Source organism: Amblyomma americanum, chromosome 8, assembly GCF_052857255.1.
Source record: "Amblyomma americanum isolate KBUSLIRL-KWMA chromosome 8, ASM5285725v1, whole genome shotgun sequence".
In the NCBI taxonomy this organism is placed as follows: Eukaryota; Metazoa; Arthropoda; class Arachnida; order Ixodida; family Ixodidae; genus Amblyomma; species Amblyomma americanum.
The window spans coordinates 90433194-90460560 of record NC_135504.1 but is presented as its reverse complement, the minus strand read 5'-3'; the positions used below and the strand labels follow the sequence as shown (position 1 = coordinate 90460560).

Genomic DNA, 27367 nt, shown 5'->3' with positions numbered 1-27367 from the left:
CACAACGACCACGATGCCATTTTTTTGTTCCATTTAAAATGTCAATCAAACAAACGCAATGCTCTAATACTGTTCATTCCTGGTCTCGTGCTTTGGATGGAGCTTTCAATCTGAAGTAACGAGAGGCTTCATCTGGCAAATTACATTTAAAAAAAAAAAAACATTAACTAGGACCTGCATATGAAGACTTATGTTCCTCCTTCAACAAGAACAGAAATATGAAAACTATATATCAGTAGAAGTCAAGTAAAAAGGAGCTTTTGCACGTCATAGGACCCTCTCCCAGACAATGGCGTCAACCAGTTATGCACCTGAGCGTGACAATGCAGGTAGTGCTGTGACAAAGCAGGGAGGCAACCATCCTCTTTCATGTGTCACACTCTGCACTGTCACACTTGCAGGTTTATGAAAATTGGCTGACACCATTGCCTGGGTGGGGATCCTTTGATGAAAAAATGCCCCCCTTTTTTTACTTCTACCCAACTACAGTCGAATGCCCTCCCCCACCTCCCTCCAAGAAAAAAAAAAAGCTCCTAAAAACTCTCTAAGTTTGCAGGCACAGGGTGGGCGCAGCTGGCAAAGGACAGGGTTAATTGGAGAGACAAGACAGAGGCCTCTGCCCTGCAGTGGGTGTAGTCAAGCTGATGATGATGGCAGAAAATTCATTTGTTAAAAAAATTGGACACAATAACTATCTTTAGTAGTTCCTTTCAATGCTGTGCTGCTTGCAGCTGTCAGGTATGTCAAAGGACGACCACTCCAGAACGGTAAGAACTAGGCTTGAGTGAATATTCAATATTTTCGAATAGGTGAACGAATAATGGACTATTCAATATTCGCTTCGATTCGAATTTTGTTATTCAGTAATTTCGAAGGATTCGGCTCGAACGAAGTCACACGCAGCAGGGAGAAGGCGTTTTCGGACGTTTCGGTTTCGGATTCAACAATACTTTTCCTAATCCAAACCAAGCCAGGAAAGCTCAGAACAAAGGCGTACAAAAAGGCATCTCGTCGGCACGGTGAATTGTGTCTAGTGGGTGACTCTGTCTCTTCCGGGGCGGCATTTGATCAGTCCCAGCCGCCTTGGACCACTCCAGAGAGCACCATGGGGACGTGTATGCGGCCAGCAATCTGATTTGGAACTTTTTTGCAAAGATTCCACCCGGAACCGAAGCTTGATTTTTTAAATGCAAGGCAGTCCTGAAGACCCCGACAGGTACAACAGCAACCCTAGCAATGCATTTAAAGAGGCACCCGGACTTGCACAAGGACTACCAAGAGAAGTGGGATGCACGCGAAGGCCATCCAAGCTCAAGGAGGCAAGCAAGGCAAGTGGTCAACAGCCATCCACCGCCGACAGTTTCAAGCCGGAAATGAACGCGCCGGCCCCAAAAGCCCAACAGGTGACAAAAATGTAGCTCGCTTTATAGCTCATGGTATGCACCCCTACAACATTGTTGAAGAACCCTGTTTCCTCGACATGATAAAGTTCGCTATGCCGGATTATGCCATGCCGTCTTGGACAACGTTCTCGAGAGCCATTATTCCAGACCTCTACGCATCAAGCAAAGAGAAGGTGAAAAAGAAGCTCGGGGCCATTTGTGCAAGCAGAGTGGAGTACCTCCCAATCACAACTGATGGCTGGACATCGCGGGCAAATGACAGCTACGTTTGTGTAACTTGTCATGTCCTGGACAGGGACCTTATGCAACACGTGCATGCACTGGCTTGCACAGAGGTGGCAACCTCTCACACTGCAGAAAACCTGGAGCTATTTATCGCAGGTGTCATCAAGGAGTGGGAACTTCCGGTCCACGGTATTGTGCCGATCTTTGTCGTTACATATAATGGAAGAAACTTTACTTCAACAGTTGCACGGTCATCCTGGAGCGGTGTGCAGTGTTTCGGACATAACCTTCAGTTGTGTGTCAGCAATGCCAAAAGAGAAGTGTCAGGGTTTTTGCAGCTCTGTGCTAAGGCCAGAGCAATTGCGGCTAGATACAAACGAAGTGAAGACGGCTTCAGAAAATTCAGAGAAACCTGTAACTGGACCCTCTCGATGTTACACAAGATGTCCCGACGTAATGGAACAGTGCGCATGCCATGACGGCCAGGCTTGTGAAGCTACGTACGGTCATCAATCACTGTAGAACTTTCAGAATCTGACACAATTCCAAATTTGAACGCAAGTGAGTGGAAGCTTATGAATGCAGCAGTGCAAGTCTTAAAGTCACTTGACCATGCCACGACTGAACTGTCTGGGAACAGCTATCCCACGCTGTCACAAGTCATTCCCCTGTAGCAGTGTACCGAGGTGGTTCTAGCTGAACATGTTTCCGAAGGTGGCGAGGCAGCATTGCTTACCTCAAGCCTTTTGCACAGCAACAGAACGAGGTTTCCCGATTCCTAGGGATGTGCGAATATTGAAATTTTCCAATATGAATATGAAAAAAAAATGGCTTCAAATATTGAGTCGAATATCTGTTCAGCACAAAAAAAAAAAATTGAGAAAATGATATACAAGCAAATGTTGTTGCCCTTACTTTTTTCAAAATAGTGTATGGTCTTTGCAACTAAAATAAACAAAACGAGAATGCCTCAGTACCGTATAAAAAAACGTGCACAGAAATGTATACTACTTGATTAGACAGCATAACAGTATCCAAACTGTAATGAGGCCTTGCAAAACAAAATCCATAAAATGACAAGACTGGCAACAATAAATAACGCGATAACTAGTAAAACCTCATTCATTCGGAGTTCAAGAGACTGGAAGAAATGCCCAATTCATCCCCATCCGAAGGCCTCTATTTATAAAATTTTATGCGCCTCACCCCCCCCCCCCCCCCTTGGGAAAAAAAAAAACTGCCGAAAATGCAAAGATGCCGTAAGGCCTTATGAGGCGGCTCCATTGCGCTAACACCTGTAAGCCCATGATGAGCTGCCAGTTTTGGAGTGCTGGAAGAACAACACAAATGCAAGCAAAGGGCCGGGGAACACACACTGGTGTTGGAACGGCGAGACGGTTTCTAAAAAGGAATAAGAAATCACCTGCGACACACTAGTCGGTGTCCGGAAGCCACGAAGAGCTGGGATTGGACTATCGGTGAATCCGCGGGCCGACAGTTGCAGTTGCCCGTGGCAGCAGCAAAGTTCAGAAACCGAAACTGCGCAGCCAGGCTATTTTTTTCCCTATACTCTGTTTCATACATCAACAGCAACGCTGTCAAAGCTAGCTAACTTGCTTGCGCTGCCTGCATCCGCGACCAAAAAGTAGTATGTTCCTTGTGGTGAGCGAAACAGTGAATCCTTTGTCTGCAGGCTTGCTACATGACACATTTGTCATGAACTGGATCAAATAGACTCTTACTGCTGACGTCACGCTGTATCTTTCTCGTGCCTTAGACGGCTTGGGCACAGAACAAGCGCAAAGTAACATGCCTCCCTTTATTTTCCCGTCCGGAGTACTACCATACCTTTCACAGCGTTGCACCTGCTGATGTATGAAACTGAGTATAGCGACAGAGAACTTCCGATTGTTGTCACGCCTGCCGCTACGCCCACTAAAGAGGTGCGTGGGTTACAATGCACCATGCAACAGGCTGGATTTTTACAGGATCGCTTGCCCTATTGTGACAACTATACGCGCCCCTTCAGGAGGCTCCCGTGAAATTTTGCAAGCAAGCTTTCCCGCATAGCTAGTTAACAAAATGGGATGGCGAGGACATGCTCAGAGAGTTATGAAGGCGACAGGACGCATTATGTAACGTATTACGGAAGGATAAAAAAAGTGCGATTTTGCGTTGCGATTGTTCGAAGCGGACCGTCGGCCATCTTGTTCGCATCACATGTGATATGTGGGAAAGCCAACTTGCGGAATCTCGCACGATCGAGCCTAGCGGCACCGGAATGCGATCGGTCCGCGTGATAGACGATGGGGAAAGAAGGGAATAGGACCTCTGTATTGTTTTCCTCGAATTTTCAACTCGATCATCAGCTAATTTGCCCAAATACTGTGGTTTTGCCACGGTCGAATTTATGAAAGTCTGCGCAGTATACAATCGCTGGTGGGTATTCAGGAATTTTTGAATACTCTGAAATTCTCGAATATCAACTTCTCGAATACGAATATGAATCGAATATCAAAAATATTCGATTCGTATTCGAAATTTCGAATATTCGCACACGCCTACTGATTTCAAGACGTCGCGCCTTCCTGCACTGGCAATGTTGGTCGATCCTAGATACAAAGATGTCTGTTATGCTGAATGACCCGCAAAGGAATGGGTGTTGACTCTACTCATAACGGTAGCAGAAGAGACTGTGCCAGGTGATAAACGTGGTACAGCAACAAGTGAGAAGAGCGCCTGCTCTGCAGACCCATCAGAGGACTCTGTGTGGAGCGCTTTTACACACTTCAGTTTGCATGCACATCATCAGTCAAGCCGTGCAATCTCGGATGAGGTTGCTGGGTTGAAGGCCCCGGAGACCCCCTTGTGGGGTGGAAAAGCAAGGGCAGCCACCTTTACCCAACCCTGGTTGCAGCTGCCGATAGGTACCTTTCAATACCAGCCACCCAGACGAGAAGTGAAAAGCTTTTTCCGACTGCAGGAGCTGTTGTAAGCTGCAGAAGGGAGCACCTCAAACCCCAGCATGTGGAACAGCTAGTGTTCTTGCACGAAAATTTGTAGATTTTCGTAAATAGTCAAGTTGTTTACTTTCCTTGAATAAATCCCAGAGTGTAGGCCTCTGCCATTTTTTCTTTCTTTACTTGTTACAATTCAAAGCATTCGCTTCAATATTATTCAAGAATTACTATTTGCTTCGAATTCACTTCGAACCAAACAAGCACTACCGCATTTACACAAGTCTAGTAAGAGCCTTCACAGCCTCTACTGCAGGGGTGGCAGTGCAGCCTCCTCTCGAGCAGCATTGTTGCATATAAGCAGGAGCACAAACTGTGGGAAGCATGTGACAAGTGACCATCCGGACTGAGGGAAAATGCATGCCAGTGCCCAAATATCTGCAGTCAGGACAAAAAACAAATGGTGACATGCCAATCTGCAGCTAAAATGGCGAGCTGAATAAAATGATAGGATTAATTTACTACTGAATGCCCAAATGATGCCAGATATCTACAAGAGAACCGGCTGGAACCGCGGTGACAGTTTAAACAGCCTGGAATCCCAAATTAGCAAGATTCTCACTACAGTGGAACCCCGGTTATACGTCTCCCGGTTTTGCGACGGCTCGGGTTTTACGACGGATTAACGCAGTCCCGGCGAAGTCCCCATAGAAGCAATGGATTAAAGACACTGGTTATCCGACGCAATTTTATGCCGGACCCGCGTTATACGACGACTCCCGTAAAGTGCGGGACGGAACGGCGGACGAAAGAAAGGAGCCGCGGATCTCTTTCGTCACGCCCAGAGCGCTTGACCTCGCTCGACCGGTTTGCTCCGGGCGCAGCTTTCTTTCCTGCCTCGTCTCATCGTTCATTTCTCTCTCCCCCACCAGCTGCCCTCCGCGATGCCCGCTGTGCTGAAATAGCGCGCTTTCTTCTCCACAATCACTTTCTCCCTTTCGTTCCCTCTCTTCCCGGCGGCGTCGCCTCTAGTCGCGTTGGGGAAGCATTTCTTTCTTTCCAGTTCCCCAGCAGCAGATCGCCGACAAGGTAGCATGGATAGGCCTAGGTTCATTGCACGTGATCTTCTTCGCAATCCTAGCAACCAGCGTTCAGCGAGGTTTAGAGTTGTGTGGAGCAACGCGACGCACGATGTCCCGAAAGCGGACAGTTCTGTTGCTCGGTGATAAGCTTCATATTATCGAGGAAGCGGAAAAGCGGCATGGAGCCACGAAAGCCAGCACTGCCCGGGAACTTAAGATAACCGAATCTTGGCTTAAGACGATCTTGGAAAACAAAGCGGTGATATTGCAAAATGCCAACAAGTTCGGGCCCAAGCGGAAAGCGGCAAAAGAAGGACAGCATGAGAAGCTAGAAAAAGTTCTCGTCAGGTGGCTGCATCAGGCACGGAGTCTGCGATCAAAGTGGAAGGCGCCATTCTAAAAGAAAAGGCGGACCTTGTGGCATTGCGTCTGGGCATCGACGACTTTCAGGCATCGAACGGGTGACTGGATCGCTTTAAAAAACGAAACAGGATTGTGTACAGCCGCTCCTGCGGAGAAAGCACTTCTGTGGATGTTTCGATGGTGAACGAGTGGATGGAGTCGCTGCCAGAGATGATTGCTGCATACAAGCCCTGCGACGTTTTCAACGCCTATGAGAGCGGCATTTTTTACCATATGCAGACCAAGCAAACCCTTGCGTTTAAAGGTGACAGCTGTCATGGTGGCAAGCGCAGTAAAGTGCGGGTGACAGCACTATTCTGTGCTAACGAGGACGGTTCCGAAAGGGTGCCTGTGCTCGTTGTCGGAAAATTTGCAAATCCACGGTGCTTTAAGAACTTGAAGACGCTGCCGTGCAGCTACAACTTTAACAAAAAGGCGTGGATGACGTCTTTGCTCTTCAGCAATTTTTTGCAGCAGTTGGATTGCAAAATGGGTTCCAAGGCAAGGAAAATATTGCTTTTCGTGGACAACGCACCGTGCCACCCACCCGATACATCCAGCCTGAGGAACGTAAAGGTTGTTCTTTTTGCGCCCAACTGCACAAGTCGGCTGCAGCCGCTGGATGCCGGCATCATTAAGTGCGTGAAGCAAGGGTACCGGAAGCGGTTAATGCAGCATCAGCTGGCGGCTATGGAGCGCAGCGCAGAAAGAAAGATCACTGTGCTCGACACCATGCATTTTATTGCCAGTTCGTGCAACGCAGTGTCGCAAAGCACAATCGCCAACTCGTTCAAGCACTGTGGCTTTAAGCGAGACACTGCCTCTTCTGCTGGGGACGCAACGACCTCAATGCCGCTTGAGACCGATGCAGGCTTCGCCGACGATGATTTCGAGGGTTTAAACCTCGCCACGACCTTCGCTGAGTACATGGAGGCCGACGACAACGTTGCGATCTGCGGCGAGGTGTCGCTGGATGATGCATTGCAGAGGCTTTGCCTAGTGCCGACACCACTGCGACATCGGACGAGGACAACAAAGACGCCACAGATGCCGTGCCTGTGCCTACGATGTTCACCGAGGTGCTACGGCACACAGACGGCATCCGGAACTTCATCTGTTCACGCGACGCCGCAGACGACCTCCTTTTGGACGTTCCCAACTCGAGCGAAAGCTTTTGCAAGTTCACGCATCAAATAAGGTCCAAAAGAAACTGGCAGACTTTTTTAAAGTTCGCACTGGCTGGCAGGAATCGCGGCAGTGGGCAGTGGAGTGCCGGAAAGGTCCATTTCAATAAAGCATGATTGGTACCTGTACTGCAGCATTAATTCTTATCGCATTTACTTTTTTGGTAATTTCGGTTTCCAAGCCCTGCAGAGTATGTTAGTAGTTTACATTAAAGTTTCTCATAAATTCGTCGCGCAAAAAAAGTCGTTTTTTTATAGGCATAATTTGTATTCGGATTTTACGACGCCCGCATTTTACGACGCTTTTTCGCGGTCCCGAGAAGGTCGTATGATCGGGGTTCCACTGTAGCATTGTTCCCAGAAGTTCCGAGATGATGAGTAGCCGCAGTACTAGTAGTCCTAGGCTTCAACAGCAACTTTTACTCAGGCTGAAGATGATGAACAGAACCCATACTAATGATTCACCTACCTCATCAAAGCAGTCGTGGAAGCACTGTTTCATCCCAAACATACCGTATTTATTCGTATCCAGGCCGATAGTTTTTTCAAATAATCATATTCCAAACTCTAGGGTCCGCTTAGACTCGAGGAATTTAAAAAAACACATCAGTTTTTCATTGAAACTGCTAAATATGGTGCATAGCTAGTGCCATCTAGAAAAGTCAGTATCGCAGCCGCTACTAGCCATGCCAGTAGCCAACCGTACAAAAGCGAAGTCGCCATTTTGACCTGTGTCTTGTCGGCCGTATCGGTGTGTGGCGTAGTGTTATCGCGATGGCACCAAGCGGGACATGTTACTACAGTGCTGCTTTCAGGCGAAAAGTTGATAGCTGCAGAGGCATCGTCGAACCTTCAAGCCGGGCGGAACCCCGGCGTTGACGAGAAAAACGTCTGTCGTTGGAGGGGACAACAACAGCAGCTTTGTGCGTGCGCCACAACGAGGATGGCATCTAGCGGACCAAAGAAAGGCTGTCACCACGAAGTGGAGACAGTTTTGGTCGACTTTGTTCAGATGCAGAGAGCAACTGCCCTTCCAATGACAACAGAAGTGTTCCAAGCGAAAGCTAGGGAACATTCGAGAGAGCGAGGCCTAATGCCAAACGATTTCAAAGCCAGCCGGGGCCGGCTTCAGAAATTCATGAAGCACTTCGGCTTCAGCCTCCGACATCACACTTCAATCACCCAGAAGCTGCCAAGCGATCCCGAAGCAAAGCTGATAGCTTTTCAGTGCTACGTGCTGCGAAAGAGAGAAGCGGCAGGCTACAACCTTGGGCAAATCGGCAATGCCGACCAGGCGGCTGTGTATTTTGATATGCCAGTGGGGTACACTGTAAATGAAGAGGATGCCAAGGAGGTGAAGGTGCACTCTGCGGCTACGAGAAGCACAACTGTGATGCTGTGCTGCACAGCTGATGGACATAAACTCCCTCCTTTTATGATATTCAAAAGGAAGACACTGCCTGCTCGAGAAACTTTCCCAAGAAATGTCATTGTGCGGGCAAATGACAACAGCTGAATGACGTGTGCGATAGTGGAAGAGTGGGTTCAGATTGTGTGGCGACGGCGTCCAGGAGCCCTTTTGACAAAGGACTCGCTCCTTGTCGTCGACTCTTACGTGGGCACTTGACCGACAATGTGGAGGCTGCGCTCGCCCAAGCGAACACGGACCTCGCTGTCATACCGGGCGGCATGACGGGCCAGTTGCAGCCACTTGATGTCCGCATCAACAAACCTTTCAAGGATGTCTGCCGAAATATTACACGGACTGGTTGACTGATGAAGGCTACATGCTAACAGCAACGGGCCGCATCAAACGTGCATCGCTACCGCAGCTGGCGGGCTGGGTAGCTGCAGCGTGGGATGACATCCCAGGTACATTGATCGTGCGCGCCTTTAAAAAGTGCAGCATATCTAATGCGCTTGACGGTACCGAAGATAGTGCACTGTATGAAGGTGACAGTGACAAGGAACACAGCGACGATGACGTTGAATGAGCTCTTCACATTCATATTCGATAAATGCTGTTTGCATTTCATGAATGCTGTCCTCAATTTTTTTGTTCGGCCTACATTCAAGGTAATATATTTTTTTTTGTTGGTTTCAGACTTTAGAGGGTCGGCTTAGAATCGTGGTCAGCCTAGATTCGAGTAAATACGGTATATGAATCTAGTCATAAAGGTCCAGCTATGCAATGCAGTCTTTTTTCTTTTCTTACTAATAACAAAAAGTGTCCTCTATGCTTGTTTACCTTTCACTGATGATCGCAGACCACAACAGATCAGATCAGCAAACGAGACTGCCCCTTAAAAACAAAACACTGCAAATGCATCAGCAATGAAAGCAGCTGTTTCTGTCAAACAAGCACAGAGTCACATAAGGCCCAACAATCGAAACATTATACAAGGCGCTTAAACTGCTTACGTGCTGTGAATGTGAAAGCATTTGTGTATGATTATGGGCTACTGGTTAACTATACTCGTTTACTAGCTAGTGCTAGTTATTATGTAGTAGTGTGTGAAAGGCCTTAGGTGAAGATCTTTAAGAAAGACCACACAACATATAGGGTATACATATATCAAGTGATGCTTTACCAGAGCAACCACGTCACTTCCTGCCTCATAGTATTAGTTCCGGTCTGATAATGTCACTTCTGGTTCCGAGACCACGGTGACGTCACAATGAATTATCGCAGCCTGGGGTCAAAACCCACTTGGTGGAAATTTTTTTTTTTTCTCTTTCCTGTTGATGTAGGTCACATAAGTCTTGGGTCCATTCCTTGCGGATGGATGGTCAACACCAGGTTTTTTGGCCCATGAGCCACGTAATGCTTTTGCATTAATATTTTTTTTTCCACCAACAGCAAAAGAACAAACTGCCATCAGTCGTGCCAACAGTTTACTCCCAGCTCACCTCGAGGTCGTGTAGGGCCATGAGCAGCTCCACGCGCAAGGTGCAGTAGTGGACGTTGCGCGTGCGCAGAAACAGGGTGCGCACAAACTGGAGCACCATGTCGTAGAGGACCACGTTGCGGCCCACCATGACCAGCAGCTGCTGCAGGACGGCCCCTTGGCGGCGCTGCTTGGGCGATGACCCAAAGAAGGAGGATGAGGAGGCATCTCCCCCTCCTCCCCCAGCCGAGGATGACGAAGACGAGGACGAGGAAGAGGCCAGGGGGCTCCACAGGGCCTCCTCTTTCTCCCGGATGTACTGAGACAGCAGGGGAAGCACCTCGTCCCCAAAGAGGCTCTGGTGCTCCTGCCAGATCTGCCGCTTCACCTGCACCCACCGCACAGGGGTCCGAGTTGTTGTAAGCCACTGGCAGGGTTAGCCTCACAGTTATTCTGCCGGCAATTGCTCCACCATAGTAGTGACAATTAAAGGGACACTAAGGAGAAATTGAAGTTGGCTTGTATCGATAGAATACCAGCTCCTGATCACAAAAACGCCACTCTTATTGAAAACAAAGCTCTTGTAAGGTAGAAAAAATTAAGAACCAAAATACAGGTATTGCCGCCACAGGCAAATCTCGCAAATACAAGCGTGATGATGTCATAGGACAAGAAACGCCACCTTGGAGGAATTTTCCTTCCTACATGGTTGCGCGTATCTCTGAGGCTGAAAAGGAAGGCTGCGCGGTTCAATATTGAAGTAAGTTTTCTTTTAAAACCGATAGTGCACATTTATCACACAAGGAAGACAGACAAAAGAACACCTGATTGTTGGAAGCAAAGAAAACCAATGCTTGGCGGCACCACAGGCGGCCTGGAGAGTTTCGATTTGTTATGGCGCTTCGCGTCTATGAGCTTTGCGTGCCCCGTGGTTTTGTTTTTGATGCGCCTCGATTTACAAGTGCCGAACAGCAGACGAATCCCAAGTGCCACTTCAAGTGCTAGTTAACCTTTGAAGGAGCCTGTTAAGGCTGGTCAGATGACCGCCACGGTCAATGAAAAACTACGATAGCACAATGGTCGGTGATTGTACAAGGCAGTTCGCAGTATAAAGAGCACTTGTGTCTTCGCACGCTCGCCCGGTGAAACATTCCCGGCTGTGCCAGTCAACTTCAAACTACTAAATGGAAATTGTTTATTAGAGACAGGAGACAAGGCACAAGGCAGTTAAGAAAAATTTCTGATGGCCTAGCTCTGTTAGGACAGGATATACGTAGCGAAAGTGCAGAGACTTTTACACTGGAAGAGTTCATTCACTAGATGCGCCTTTATTCATGGTTAAATCTTGAGCCGTCATGGCGGAGTGGTAGCGTCTCCACCTCAAATGCCAAAGGCCCTAGTTCAATTCCGAGCCTCGGCCCAGGTTTTTTTTTTATTCAGTGAGTGGGCGGGGGGTTTCAGTGGCTCCCTTAGATGCCGCCACTGAATACGTTGGTTAGCGGTTAAGCGCAGGCTCTGCTAAGCTGCGTTTATACTCCGGCATAACGCGCGCTGAACAGAGGCGTCACGTCGGCCAAAGCGAGACCCTCTATACTCCAACTACGCCTGACTGCCGACGCGTTCGGCAGCTTCGGCGCACTCTGACCGCACTGGCGAAGACTTGGAGCATGTCTCTATTTCGTGCCGAGTGCGCCAGCCGCCGCCGGCCCGGCCAGACCGATTCGGCTCCGCGGCGACGTGCGCGTTGTGACGTCATTCAAGAGCTTCGGCAGTTGGGCGGAGCCGTTCTTTTCGAGCTCTCGGTTAATTTAATCCATTCACAGAATACATCTGAGGGTACATGCAAGTGGGCAAGAGAGCCCGAGCCAGTGGACCACCCCGTACCTCCGGAAACGCGCGGAAGCCGTTGAAGTGTCGGCTTTACTTTCAAGCCACCAACTTTAAACGCGAGCGCCATTGAGCACCCATCTGTTTTTTGTGGCAAAAAAATGAATAAATAACGTGGCCCTTGCAACCGTGGGAGACCTCGACGCCGCCTGCTGCACCGTGCAACCGCGCCGTTCAAGGAATCACAATCTGTCGGCTCCGAAGCCCAGGCCAGCCTCCGATGGGCGCCACGCGCAGACCTTGTCCTGGCCCTTCGCGACTCCCCGCGCTGGGGTTACGATAGTTAATTTGCAACAGCTGCTCATGGCGGACGAGAGAAAGGACCCGCCGGCGCCTAACCTAACCGTGTTCCCTCAAAAGCATCGCACACAGAGCGGTCGCTGAAATGCAGGCCGGAGTTTTTGCGAGAACTTCGTCGCTGGGTTCGAGAACGGGATCCATCGTAATGCTGGCAAGACGCCGGCACAAACGTAAACGAAGCGATGGTAGCGACCGCTGATAGATGCCTTCAACATGCGGCGGCGGTAGCTTTCATTTCGGCTGCTGCTAAACTGCGCCGCTAGCAGCCAGAAATCACGGAGTCCGTGTTTACATCACGTTTCATGTCACTCTGTCCTATGACATCGTAAGAGTGCGCTGTGACGTCATAAGAGTTCCCGAGTTTGAATCGAAGCGGCGGGAAAAACTTTTGCAACTTCGAATCCAAGTTTCTTAGAAATAAATGCATCTTTCGCTCCTGGACAAGCGGCAAGAAAGCCATGAAATGGCAAACTATCAGATTTTGCTAACAAAAAAAATTTGATAGAGTTCTCCTCACTGTCCCTTTAAATATTGACTGGAAGAGTTTTGGCACAGATCTGTGACCTAATCATCATCATCATCAGCCTGACTACACCCACTGCAGGGCAAAGGCCTCTCCCATGTGTCTCCAATTAACCCTGTTCTTTGCCAGCTGCGCCCACCCTATGCCTGCAAACTTCTTACCTAACCTGCCGCCCCCTGCTATGCTTGCCTTCTCTTGGAATCTACTCCGTTATCCTCAAGGACCAGCGGTTATCTTCCCGTCGCATTACATGCCCTGACCAAGCCCCTCTATTCCTCTTGATTTGGACTAGGATGTCATTAACCTGCGTTTGTTCCCTTATCCACTCAGTCTGCTTCCGGTTTCTCAACGTTACATCTATCATTTTTCTTTCCATGGCTCGCTCGCTGTGTTGTTCATACACAGTCAGCGCTACAGAGGCTACGGAAGTAGTGTGCCTGCAAAACCATATTATTCCGCCACGCATCACTTGCTCTTCCCTAAGGCTTGGTGAGTGTTTGGACAAAAACAAGAAGCAGTACATTTCACAGTTGAAGCCATGAGGCGCTCAGTGACCAAACCCTCCGTCTATACTCCGTTCCATACATGCCACTCAACACTGACAGAGCTAACATACCTGATCACGCAGGCTAAGTCCACGCTCTAATCTCCACACAACCGAATTGAACGAAGGCATATTTCGTTGGAACAAATCTCGGATAAGAAGACTGGCAACCTCGGACACTTTGTTTTACATTTTGCCACATTTTCGACCTGTGACTCACTAGGATTTCAAGAAGTAAGAATGACACGTAGCAGCATGATACGCAGCTGGCAATGTGAACTGCTTAGACTCCGTCGGTACCAAGTGTACTTTCCACTCAGTAAAAACTTTAGACGGAGGATTCGGACACTGAGCGCCTGACAGCTTCAACCGTGAAATGCACGGCTTCTTGTTTTCGCCCAAACACTCACCAAGCCTTAGGGAAGAATAAATGATGAGTGGCGGAATAATACGGTTTTGTGCGCACACTACTTCCATAGCCTCTGTAACACTGATTATGTATGAAACGGAGTATACACTGCTGTGCACACAGACACCCACAATAGTCATCAACTACTGTGGGTGTTTGTGTGATTATCAACTGCTGCTCAATGTAGTCGATGGGGCCTAATTTTAAAAAACTGCATCCATAGAAGACTGGCTGCGCTTTCTGAGCAGCAAATTGAATGCACACAACACAACCCTTGCACAGGAAAAGTTCAGATGCTCTTAATACTACACTAGTGGGCGATAGCTTTTACACGGTAATCTTTTGGAGTTACTGTGCAAAAAAGTGGTGTCCCACATGTAGTACACTAGGCGCACATGGGTTAAAGTTGGCCGGCATTGATACACTGCCACATTCCGATGACACAGATGATACTCACTGAAAACGGTGATTTTTATGAGGAAGAAGAAAGGATAAAAAAAAAGGAATACGGGGCACTGCCATCTCCCAACCATTTCCCCAAAGCAAAGTGCGGTGACATCAAGCAGGGCTGCATATGCAGATCTCCAAGGCCAGCCTGTGCTGCCTTTCACTCACTACCAGCGATCACGAGGCCCTTCTGGGTCTTTGACATCGTGAGCTTGAATCGAGTGTCGGGAAAATCTTTAAACCGCAATTTTCCAAGCTATAAATGTCTTTCACTGCAAGACAAACATTAACACAGGTTTAAAGAGTCCTACAATCCATTTTTACCGATAACGAAAACTAGATGAAGCTGTCGTCAGTGCCTCTTTAGCATGGGCTGACACCGTACAGCACAGCAGCATCTTCTGCATGTTGCCTCCACATACCTGACATCCTCAGTCTTGTTCGATGGCACACTAAGCACAACTAAATAAAATACTGTTAATATGAATAAAAATACAGCTTAAGATGCATTTAATGCTCAGAAAATTGCACTTAAAATTCTTCCGCTTTTTGAATTGTTACCTCCATGCCGAAGACGGACAGGACGCCACTACTTTGAAGTGAATGGCAGTATAGTTTGGCCTCCGGGATCTGCCCAAAATTCAGTGTCGACGGACGTAGTTTATGGGCAAAATCAGCCGGCGATCTCAACACCTGTATTCTGTTTTTTTTCTGCTCTTTTTTAGCTTATTAACCATTAATACCTCTGCTTAGTCTACTGATTGTCATTTATGCAAAAGAAGGTTTTTCCTTTCAGCAAATTTAATTGGTGCCTGCAGGGGATATGAAATTATGAATAAATTGAAATTGATATTACTAGCGGTAACAAAATCTGCCTGCACAAAAATGGTGGACGACGTGCTACCCCGCTCAATGTTCTGCGAAATATTATTTAGTGCGTTTGCTACACGGCATAAAAACTGTCTTTTTCATGTCAACAGAAATGCTAAATTCACATGAAACAGTGAAATCACTGCAAGGAGGAGCACACACTAAGAAAATCCTGTGTTTTATATGTACACAACTGTGTACAAGGGGCATGAAAAAGTATTAACATCTCTGTTTTCAGTGAACGCGGTCTCTCTGTGATTAGAATGTGCTATCGTACTAATACACGCCAACTTTAACATGTCCTCAAAGTTCCTTTATGCACCTTGCTGAGGTGCAGAAGGCAGTGTGGTGAGCACCCCAGCAAATGTACATGAACAAATATTCAATCAGCTCATCCATTTTAGTCTTTAACTTCTTTGTGCTAGGGCCAGTAGTGTTACCTACGATGGTAGCACGGTGCTCAAAGTTCGCAAAAACTGCATGCCCCGAAATGACATTCAGTCCAAGGTCAATTAAACCAATTAATGTCAATAATGTGATGTGAGCACTAGCCACCCACCTACACTAGCACCACAATATAGCAGCAGTTTTAAAATGAAAAATTTTATGTTTTATTCTAGCACTGATATGACAACAGTGAGAATGCACTCTCATTCCGCAAATTGCATAAACTGTGCCGATTTATTTGCATAAGGACTGCATGTGACTGGAATCAGTCAGAGTATATAACTGAGAGCTTGAAGGCAATTTTGGGTGATAACATATGAGGAACAGCAGAAAAATCATAATCTTTTTTTTTTTGAAGAAAGTGGGAGTTTTTTTCAGTGGATACTGCTCACAAAAATTTGCCTGCACTGGACAGCTGAAAGGCATGAGCTTGAGAATGGAAGTAGGCAAGCATCACCACACACTCGATGCACCACTGCAACTGTGGGGAGGTTTTCTTTTAGAGTATGTCTACTTTGGAGCATACAGCACAGAGATGATGTACGCCTGGACAATTCAACAGTACAATGTGGCCATCGGGCGATCAGCGTGTGAGTGCCTTACCCCGGTACGAAGTGGCAGAACGAGCACAATAAGCACATGCGCACAAACTTTTTCACCAGCACGAGTGTCATCCGCTATGGGCTCTTCCCAAGAGCACGATAGCCCCTGCCATGGTTAACTCAAAGCCCAGCTTCCCAGCAGAACTGGCATGGAAAAGTATCTGTCGCTGTACTACACATCCACCAGCAAGTGGAAAACAGAAAAGTTACCTAATGTAATAATAATAAAAGTTAGTCTGGCATTTCATACTCTTCAGATAACTGCCATCAGGTTGGTATGTGGGACCTGGGAGGAGGAGGAGGAGGAGGAGGAGGAGGAGGAGGAGGAGGAGGAGGAGGAAAGGCAATGTGGGATCTAACATCCCAAAGTGATATATGGGCTGTGAAGAATGACACAGAGGAGGGTTCCTGATTAATTTTAACTGCCTGAGGTTCTTTGAAGCGCGCTACCATTGCAAGGCATACAAACATGCTTGCACTTCGCCTCCAATGAAAAGGAGGTGCAGAAAATGCACCTCACACTGGCTTTAAAGATTATGACCATTGAAAGATTTACATCTACCCCTCTTTGTTACTTGGTGGCTGGTTTCTGGCTGAGCAGGCCATACTGAGTTGAGGGCACCTCCCGAGAGACCAGAAATGCAGCCCCACATGCTCTAAAGGTGCCTGTGAGTGCATACACCAGTGTGCACAGGTGAAGGACCAGACAGCGTACGGGGTTGTCATGCTCGTGTAAACAGTGCAAAGAATGACTCAGGCCAAGAGAAACCTTGCATGCACGCACTTATTCTCAATGGTTTCGCTGCTCCCCGCTGTGATAAGATGCTGACATGCTAGACAGTCGATGGTCACACAGTAAGAATTTGCTGGGGGGACAGAGCAGTGTCCGCTGACAAGAGTCACTCGCACACACCAATTTCAGACACATGTCGCAGGCTTAAAATTAGGAGTCAAGTTAACAACAGCAATTCATGTGCCAAGCCGACGGCACGGCAGCAAGACGCACCGTAGAGGAGCGCTGCACATAAGTTATGACCACCTGACTGCTCTCTTGCCATAGAAAAACATCAAACATAACAGGGCCACTTTTTAAATTCAGGTGCATCGCAACAGGTACAGAAATTGAACCCGCAACCTCGTGCTCAGTGGCAGATAATGGCTGTTCAGCCAGCACAGCGGGTGTGAAGTGTGGTGACCTAGCAAAAGCTCACTATCAGAAGGCTGCCAATTCAGAGGCACCAAACTTTTCTTGCAGAAGCAACACAGAAAAAAAAAATAAGGCTCACAAATGCATTGTTACCACGCAAGTGGCATGGAAACGAGGAAACGTTCACAAGATGCCTTGCGTGACCACACACACTGCAGGCACCCGACAACGCAGCATCGTGCCACAAAGCAAACCATTTGCCCAGCGTTTGCCTGTCCTTACACCATCGCGAAAAGCACATGCGAGTCTGCTCACCTGCACATCGCATTCTTTGTAGAGGGTTTTGTCGTTGACGAGCTGCTTCAGGTATTTTTCTTCCACGTGGTCCATGTTCTTCAATATGCACATCACCACCGGACGAAGCGCCGGCACCTGCACGGATAGTTTTAACTTTTACAACTTTTTTTTTTTCTCGCAAGAACCAAGCGCACGTCCTTGCGCTAACGCATTCCACGACACCTTCCTACCTTGATGACGGGAAAACTTTTCTGCAGCATCTCCTTGAGCTTCTTCTCCTTCTCACGGCCCTCCTGCTTGCCTAGGTTTTCGATCTGCTGCAGAAGGCGCTCTTTGAGCTCCTCCCGCACCGAGGTGTGGAAGTCCAGCCGACAGACGCCGTGCAAGTCCAGCAGCGGCAGCATGGGACGCAGGGAGGGCAGCAGGATGCCGTTCTCCTCCTGGAACTCCTCTATCGCGCGCAGCGGGTCCGAACAATTGGTCAGGGCTTCGCGAAGGAACTCCCGACCCGGAATGCCCACTTCTTCCAGACCGGCCATGGCGAACGACGCGAAGCTCGGTTGGTAACTCCCACTTGGCCGACTCACCACCCCGAACACCCCGATCCCTCCTTTTCACTCGCTTCTTATTAGACGGCCTGCCGCGGCTGCTGGGTCGGGAGCAGGCTGAATCGACGCTTGATGAGGATCCGGTACTTGGAGTAAGGGTCGGCGGGGGAGAAACGCGACGGATGCGCCGAGATCGTGGGCTTCCCGTCCGGCGACAGGGACTTCAGAGTGTACACCCGGTTGCCGCTCTCGTCGAGGTAGTACATGAGAAGCATTTTACACACTGAAGATGAGGTGGCTTTGCAGAGAAACGCAAAAAAAAAAAGATAAACCCCACAAAGCGACACTTGAGCAGCCTTCCCAACCACGAGGCCGTGTCAACAACAATGATGATGGTGATGGTGAGCGAAAAAATTAAAAAAGAAAAAAAAAATGCTAAAATATTTACGTTCGCTATTCTCGAAGTGAACAGGTAGGCATTATTGAAGCTGTCAACACTGCTGCATTACTTTGCAGATGAGTTTAAATTTAAAATAGCAGTTTTCATCATCATCATCACATTTGTGCCGTCTGCTGCACGTTTTGACCGTCTGGACAGCGGCTCCGTAAATTCGTGCTATTGAAATAAAAACACTGCAGTGAACCTTCTTCACCCTGATTCTTAACATCAGTTAAGTTCCGCGGCCCTGTGCACAAAGTTTTACACATATAGGTGCGCCTATCATCACGGCAATCGCTCCCGAACATCGCATGCTCAGCATTAACCGTGTCCGCGGTGCTAGAGGTGCCGCCTCTAGCATCGCTAGAAGTCAATGCTTTCTAAAGCACGTAGTCGCTCTTACCAAGAAAGATGACTGGGCGGGTTTGTGCTTCATGTCGGGCTGGCGTACAACGAGAGGCAGCATCACGAATGTAGAAGGAACGGGACAAACACCGTTCTATACAGGGACTGACGTCTTTATATGCCCGCATTTAAAAATTTCCTGCGCGCAAAATGCTGGACAAACCGAGAGAAAACACCACTCACAAGGTAAAATATTATTGCCTAAGTTGTTTGAGATCGAAATAAACATCGGTACTTGCCTCTATTTGGTGGAATTAGCGAGAAACTGCTTTCGGCTACGAGTACAGTTCTTGCAGACGCGAGCCAAGCAGCCGGTCTCACAGGCTGCGTCATCTGTCGGATGGCGAGGAAAACGACTTCTGAGCTGAGTGCGTGGGAGAGAAGCGCGCTCTCTTCGAAGATGGGCTTCATCTGCCCGCCGGAATTAATGTCACAAGGAACATCAGTGCTTCTGCTACTAAATACCGCAGTGAAAATGTTACACCAACAGCTTGGAGGAGCACTGCACACACTAAAAACTCATAAGCCGTCGCTTGTGAGTTTCATGTTCATTTGGTTGTCGTCTGCTTTCGACGGTCGGTCCGTCCCGACGACTTCCTCTGTTCTATCCCCGTGGGAAAGGCTAACCATTTTGTGTTCTGTTTGTTACGTATCATTTTATGACGAGTGTTGTGACATGCTGTGGTACTAATCGAACGAGAAGGCAGCAGGTGCCGTGGCTCCTCTAATCCGGCTATTCACTGCCACTAAATTCAAAGCGAATTTTACCGGCGTCGCCCTCCTGAAAGGACCGTACCGAGAATCTGAGGGGAAAAACCTTTAAAGAAACAAAAAAATTAGCAGTAGCTTAACTTGGCTTACCCTGGAATTCAGCGAAAAGCAAGGACGCTTCCTAAGCGTCTGAGGCTCGTCGATGGCAGCTCCACTACACGCTCGCGACAGCTGTTATGTATTTATACCCACACGACCATGCAAGTGTCAGGATGACGTATGAGAAGTTCAAGATCAGCATTCCTTCAGTCACACTGTCATCTACATTGCCGGATATCGACAGTGAGCTGTCTTAATTATCCCCTGCTTGATAAATGTAATTCACACAGACGCACAGGCATGCACTCAGTTGTGTTCTAGGAAATAACATCAGCTCATTTTTGCATGCAAAGAGAAGAGGAAATTTTGATCGTTTTCAGAAGAGATCTCGAGTTACAACATAGATTCTAGCATGAACTCACCTGCGGTAAGTTATTTCAGGCTAGTTTAATTATTTCCTTCAAATTTTATTCAGTCATGATTTTTTTCGCTGTCGCCATGGAAAGGACAGATCACATCGTGCCTGTCACCTGAACCGGTCATTGAGCGCGGATGAAAAGAATAAATGATTAGGGACGGAAATGAATCGTTTTATGAACGCGGACGCATTAAGCTCATCGTCACGAAAACCCGGCATCGCCCAAAAAATTGCGGTGTTACGAAAATCACACGTCCCGGAATTGTTCTCGCAAAGGCGGAAAATGCAAAATGTTAATCAGTTGTGCCGGGCTCTAGTACTTACAATTGCACCAACTTCAGAGGAATGGAGTGAAACCAGAATATGATTGGAATATAATTACAATGGACATGGAATAGAAATGGAATGTAACTAGAGCAGGGTTGTAACAGAATTGCAGTACTGTCGCATCATTCGTGCACTAAATATTAAAATGTTAAAGTGCCGGGCCGCGTCTCTGTAGTCACTGTCAATTCTTTAAGTGCTCCTGGTAATTTTTTCAAGCCTTTACCCGAGCACTTTTTTTTTTTTCAGAGCTAGCTGTTAAATACACTGTCTAGACCTCTGCGTAGCCGTGGTCATCGGGGCCGCTTGTCAAACGCTGGAGGATCACTACGACAGCGACGAAAGCACTTCCGCGGATCCCTACTACAACTGGATCAGGTGACCACCACGTGCACATAGCCTGTGCCTGGTGCTCAAATTCGTTCCTCCCGTTTCGCGCGCATGTACGCGTTATAGCAATGTAGAAAGGCTACAAGAGCGTCGAGCATGCTCCAATAGATTAACACTCATGTTTTGCTAAAACGATTGCAGATTGCAATAAACTGCCCAAGTATGTGGCGGACAGCACGAATGCAGAAATGTTCATCGATAATTTTGAACCTTGCGATTGCGAAAGCCTTGCGTATTTCCGCACCATCTGTTTGTTCTTGTATGAAGTTCGTGTTTATCTTCTTTGTTCCATTTTGCCCTCTATTTGTGATCACCCCTGGTGGAGACAAACGACTCCGCAGTAATATGAAATAAATTCTTTGCCCGATCTGACGACGACGAAGCTGGCGACGGATGATTCTTGGCGCGAAGAGGACGAACAGAGCAGGGCCCTCCAGGCAGGATCTGTGCTGTTTTCTGGTACCGATGCTCACAAAACTTTCCCGCTCGTTCTTTTGGAGCGGGAAGCGCTTCGGTCGCGCCTTGGTCTCCCCAAACTTGTGGCTAATAACGCGCTCTATCTTGAAGCCCGTAATCTTCCTTTATTATCTATATTTCAATTGCTAACTGTTCAGACGTACCTAAGGATATATGAATCAGGTTTACACCGCGTCTTGTCTGTTTTCTTCTTGCCAGCCGACTTCCTTTTTTGGAGTCCACTGACCTAGATTTCATACCCCGCAGGTATTACGGTACAAAATTTGCTTGAACCTTCAAATTTTCTTTTGTATAACACCCCTCCGACAATATACAGGGGGTCCTCTGCAGAAATTGTCTATGATGACATTTTCCCGAAACACGCTAAGCATTTACCACCCCGCATTTTAAAGGGATTATTAGAACACCATTTACAGAGCCTACCTATTAGCTTAAAGATAGGTACTGACGTTTACCAATGTGATGAAAAGGCAGGGACGGGAATATATTGTCCTCTTCTAGATTGTTCTTTTTCTGTGCGGCTTCCCGACTACACCCCAATTTTCCAAGCGGAGTTACTGGCGGTGATGCTTGCTCTTCGCAAACTAGAGCCAGCTTTCTCTTCAGTGGCTGTCATTACAGACTCTCTTTTTTTGTCGTAGTCCCTTGCTTCGGCTGTAGATTCGCCAATCCTAAACACCTTCCATTCCTTACTCCCTCCGCATTTGAGCCTTGTTCACATGATATGGGTGCCAGGACATAGCGGTGTAACAGCCAATGAGGCTGCGGACTGCCTGGCAGAAGCGACCCTCGATGGATCCGTGCTACCTATCGTTCCGGTTACAGCGTACATCACAGCAGCGAGGTTTCGAAGACAGCATGACAACCGGATATCGTTTACGATCTGATGATTACCTGGACCTGAGGTATTCGTGGAGCAGAAAGCATGCCATTCACGGCAGCTTGAGGTATCTCTATCAAGGCTCCGCCGCTGGATCCCACCCTTAAATTTTTATTTGCGCAGGTCTGGGTTGGCGCTTAACCCCGTTTGTGTATTATGCGATGAGCACGACACCATACACCATTTTTTGCTGTTTTGTTGCCGGTACACTATGATGCGAAGACGGTTTTCAGAGCAGCCACAACAACAGCTTGGCCTTTGTGTGAGCAGCCTAGTCACTTTGTCGTTTGGAGCCACCATACTTGCGTACAGCCACAAGTCTGTGTTTACCGCCGTCCAAAATTTTTAATAGAATCTTGGTAACTTTTTTCAATAATATTTTGATTCTTACAATTATCATTATCATTTAACCACCCGGCTATAAACCTCAGTGTCGATCTCCTGCGTGTTTTATGCATTCCCCGTTTCAATTCGCCGTTCCTTTTTGTTTACTTCTTTCTTCCTCAGCATTAATTTTAATTTCGTCCAGGAAATATTTATCTGAAAAACTCTGTGCCCCCCAATTCTTATGCCAATCCCACCATGTGGACATATTCCATTGTGTGAGGGTAACAACAACAACGACGAGCCGAAGCCGCTTGAGAAATATGCCAGCGTTCACCAGTTTACGCTAAACCCCTTAACGCTGATCATCATCCTTATAACGAATATGTAATCACCACTGAAGTTTTTGCAGTCATGCCAATGTAAGCAAACACAGTACATTGCTGAAATTTCGCACTTTATCTGGGAAAAAGTTTCTGTTCCTTTGCGTTTCGCGCATACAGGCTACTCGATAATCCAGTGGAGATTTTTACATAGCTACATGCACTCTCATGCGATCGCTTTGCTTTTAAATGTTTTACCAGATAATCAGCAGTACAATATTTTATTGGCATGTCACAGTTGAATATATTTAAAAGCAGTTTTGGCAAATACTGTATGCTGTACGCAACATAATCTTAACCTATACTACCGCGAAATGTTTTGGTTGTTCTTTCATGTTTTCGTTTTCCTTGTTTATTTGTTATCGCCGTCGCACAGAGCCTTAATATTTATTTTCAGAACACCCTGCAGTGCCAAAGGATTATAGGAGGGAAGCGTGTGCATCATTTAAGCAGTAAAATAAGATAAAACGAAAAAAAAAAACGGAGAGAGGACAAAGGAGCAATGTAGCAAGACCAATGACACAGATAGGTAAACAAGAGTAGGAACAACAGCGCTTTCTGCCTGGTATTATTGGTTTGAGAGAGCAGCACAATCAAAAACCATTGAATAGCTTTTAAAATACGCCTTGTTCAGTGCTCATAACCTGAACCGACAACCTAAAATTGGCACATCGTGTGGTTCGTTTTGCAGATAATTTTGCGCGTTTTGGAACTGTGGTCGCTCGTATTTGAATGTAGCGAGGTGCTTGTATTTTTTTTGTTTATAAATGCTTAAATTTCTAAAGACAAACGCTACATTTGTTGGTGCTTATCCCCGTTAGCTCCTTTTCGCGGTCCCTTGTGTGTTTCTCGCGCCAGTCACCATCTCGCAGCTAGAGAACCTTTACCGTTTTGTTTACATGCGCGAGACGGGAGAGCTCAGGAATGATATAATGACGCGTGGCAGCTTCTATGGAGTCCGAGATTGCTCTCTGTTTTTCACGGTAGCATTTGGAGCCTTCAGCGTGGCGGAGCCACGTGGTTGGTCACGTGGTACGGAGCAGTTGCCGGCGGCGCGGCGCCGTGACTGGTCACGTGGTGTGGAGCAGCTGGCGCTGCCGGCTGCGCGGCGCGCCGGCGAAACCGAGCTGCAACAGCTGTGCGCATGCGCCTTGTCTGGTGGGACGAAGATGAAGGAGGAACGCCCATCGAAACGGAGCGCCGAAAGACTGACTTTGCAATTCAACTGAGCAAGTTCCACTCGACCAGCTGTAGCTATCGCGTCACTCCAGGTTTAACCAGAGCTAAACCACCGCCAATTTTTTAGCCCCTTAACTGGAAAGTTTACTGCCGTCTCTAAACAGAGCGAGATCAAGAGCGATGGGCATCCTGATATTCGACGAACGCCTACAGTACTTGCTGCTGCCCCCCGTCCTACTTGGGTTGTTCTCTCCTAAGTTTTTTTTTTGAAGCGATGTTCATTGCCTCAGGGCATAAAAACTATGAAGTTAGAGATGAGTAAGATGCTTAAATAAATGAACAAAGGTGGACTGATTTGGTGAAATCAAGAAGTGAACGATGATATGGTCCCTGCGTCCAGGCAATATAACAATCCGGATTGTCCGGTGAGAGTCCCACTGCCGCCAGGTGCCGAATTTTCGTCGGCTTCAGCGCCGGGCAGTCCCACAACAGGTGGCGGATATCCGCCTCAGTCTCTGTTCTTGCAGACTGGACACCCAGGGCGAGGATAAGAATCTTTGAAATACGGCCACTTGCGTGTCACAGCTGGAGTTTGGACAACCCCGACCCGTATCCTCCGAAGCGCAACTTCCTCTGCACGGGTAGGACCACGGGGGAGGGTTACCGCACACGGAGGGATTAGAGCACGTGTGCGGCGCCGGAGGTGTTCCTTTCTTGTTAAAAGGAAGGTGGTGTCATCCAGAGTGAGGACTCGAGGCAAAGACGAGGTTGGGGTCGAAAGGCGGGTCGCAGAATCTGCGCGGCTTTGTGCGCTCAGGAGGTCACGCGGGACCTACTCATTACGGATTTGCTGCGGGATGAGAGCCGCTAGACGATGGATGGGGCAGATTTCTGGGGTGCGAATGACTCGTCGCAGTAGACGTGTGACGTGAAGGGCGTCGGTGCGAATGACAATGCGGACTGTGGGTAGAATGGGAACGGCGGCCACAGAGCAAAGTGCCTCTTGAACCTCAAGCATCTCCGCACAGAAGGAGGAAAGAGGTTCTGAGAGGCGAAACCTTGACGTTTTGTTCAGAGCAGGCTTGCAAGGACAGTAAACTGCCGTTGTTGTTTCGCAGGCCTGGATGCTTGCGTCAACGTGCATAACGATGGAGAAATGCGGCAGATTGGCGTCTTTCTATGTAATACGGTCGCGAAACGACGATGCCGCACGGGTAGATGATGACCGACGTAGATGATGGCCGTTGGCTTGTTGGCGCTTAGCTGCACAAAACGCCAGGAAGGAAGAACTGGCGGGGGCGGCTGTAGAATGGAGTGCGATGAAGCATATGCCCTGAGTGCACACGTTGTGTGTGTAAGGCTTGACTTTAGGCGGCGAGCATCGCGTCGTTGCTGCACCTGCTCATCTAGTGTATTCAGCTGCGCATGTTCTTGGAGCGCCACGATCGGGGTAATGCGGGGAAGGCAAGTGATGACCCTCATTTCCTCTCGATTAACAGCTCCTAGACGATCCCATTGAGCCCTCGTCAAATGCTGGAATTGGGCTTGGTAAACTAGGCGCGGTTGCACAACCGCCGGCCCCAACTGTCGCGCAAAATGAGAGCGCGCTCCGCCTGTTTTAGGAGCAATGCGTCTAATCAGACCCAACGCCTGAATTGCTTGCTTTTTAGCCCGAGAAAGCCAAGCAGTACCTGTTCCTGACTCGTGTATTGCCAGGCCCAAGTTTTTCACGGTCGAACTTTCTTGAATTGGAGCTCCGGATAGATGGAGACGAATTGGTGTTGCAGCCTGTTTACGGCGCCTCCAGCGGTTGGCGACTGACACGAAAGTGGTTTTGGTCCCTGAAAGCTGCAGACCAATTGAAGAAGCAAAAGTCGACGTAATATCTATGGCTGATTGTAGGCCTGCTGCGGGGGGGGGGGGGGGGGGGAATCCGACTGTGCGGCCTGCCCGTGGCCCCCCCTGCCACCGGATACGGGCCGGTGTAGTTTCGGCTACTAGGCTTTGTTCCGGTGCAACGCACAGCGGTGGGGATGGGCTGGCCGGGGCCCGTCCTCTGGGGATGCAAAACCCCATGGGAGTGGCAGCGACTCCCAAGCGAATGAGTGGGCCAGTCGCGCACGTGAGGTCCGATGCCTGTGCGGAGGCAGACCTGGTTTCATAATCAGGTTGGACTCACGGAATTGGACTCAAAAACTGCTCGAAAATCAAAAAGCCTCTGCACGCGGGGGCGTGCGTGGCTACCGGCTGGCGCGTCGGTTTCTGGCCACGGAGAGGCCAGGTCCGCGCGGGGGTTTCCAGCAGAAGGGCTCCTTGGGAGCGATGTCCTCGGGGAAGCAGCCAGGGATGGCTGACCGCGGGGCCGTGAGGCTAGAGCGCGGGACGCCGAGGTAAGGGGGACCTTAGTAGGACCGATGCAAAAACCGTCGATGTTGCGGAGTAGCGGTGGAGTAGGCCCGGGTTATCTCACCCTCGGCCAGGTTCTTGGTTTGTGGCCCGGTCAGCCCGGCCCTGAACACTCCCTCCTCAGTAGGTGTGGAGCAAGCCAGGGGAGGAAATAAGTGCATGGTTGGTTGGTTGGAAGCACAGGTGGGTCCCTGGGATCCACCACACATACTTCCGGAGTCTGAAAAGCCGCGAAAAACACTCGACGGTTAGTAGCTGGGAGCGTAATGCAAGTCCGAACCGGACCCCTGAAAGTCGTCGAGGAGCCCGAGGCAGCTGCCCCGGGTTAGGATTCCCCGTCTCCGAGTCGGAGCTTGCGTCGTTGGGTGGTCGGGCATCCCGTGAGTGGAGCCGCACCATTGGAGAACATCGACGCCCTCCCTGTCCTGGCCAGACAGGAGTCGAGCGATGATAAAATGAGGGTCAATATCTCGCTGTCCCCATTCCCATCACATTACCCATAACCCTTCCCTCAGTCCCATTCCCACAACCTATGTCCCACCCCCTCCGCTACGTCCCAGGGGAGATCAGGGGAGTCTCCCCGGGCCCGCTCCCCCGGCTGTGGGTCGCTTAGTAGCATTACCCTATTTTTTTATTTTCCCACCTTCGGGTGGCAAAAGCACAACATTGCCTTCGGGCCTTTTCATTTATATTACGATTGGGTTAAGCCTGTGATACTTTAGTGGTACAGGCAGGAGCTCATTGGTTTACGTTTTTTTATGGCAGCTCCA

At 48.5% G+C, this 27367-nt stretch overlaps 2 protein-coding genes across 2 annotated transcripts in view; both read right to left on the bottom strand.

The window, feature by feature from the left end:
* Positions 1-18153, bottom strand: part of LOC144101993 (negative elongation factor B-like) — a 60250-nt gene extending 42097 nt beyond the window's left edge. Inside the window, exons 1-3 of the mRNA XM_077635239.1 lie at positions 17845-18153; positions 17633-17749; positions 10164-10529 (exon numbers count right to left, since the gene is read on the bottom strand). Coding sequence (XP_077491365.1) covers positions 10164-10529; positions 17633-17749; positions 17845-18153 — 792 coding nt within the window. The remainder of the gene's footprint in view (positions 1-10163; positions 10530-17632; positions 17750-17844) is intronic.
* Positions 18154-18242: 89 nt separating this feature from the next.
* On the bottom strand, positions 18243-18437 carry Nop10 (Nop10 ribonucleoprotein). The gene has a single exon (XM_077635240.1). It carries the CDS (start codon positions 18435-18437, stop codon positions 18243-18245), a length of 195 nt encoding a protein of 64 aa, XP_077491366.1.
* Positions 18438-27367: the final 8930 nt, after the last annotated feature.

Coding starts and splice junctions, on each gene's coding strand:
- Nop10 (XM_077635240.1), bottom strand. CDS start 18,437: ATGCTTCTCATGTACTACCTCGACGAGAGCGGCAACCGGGTGTACACT.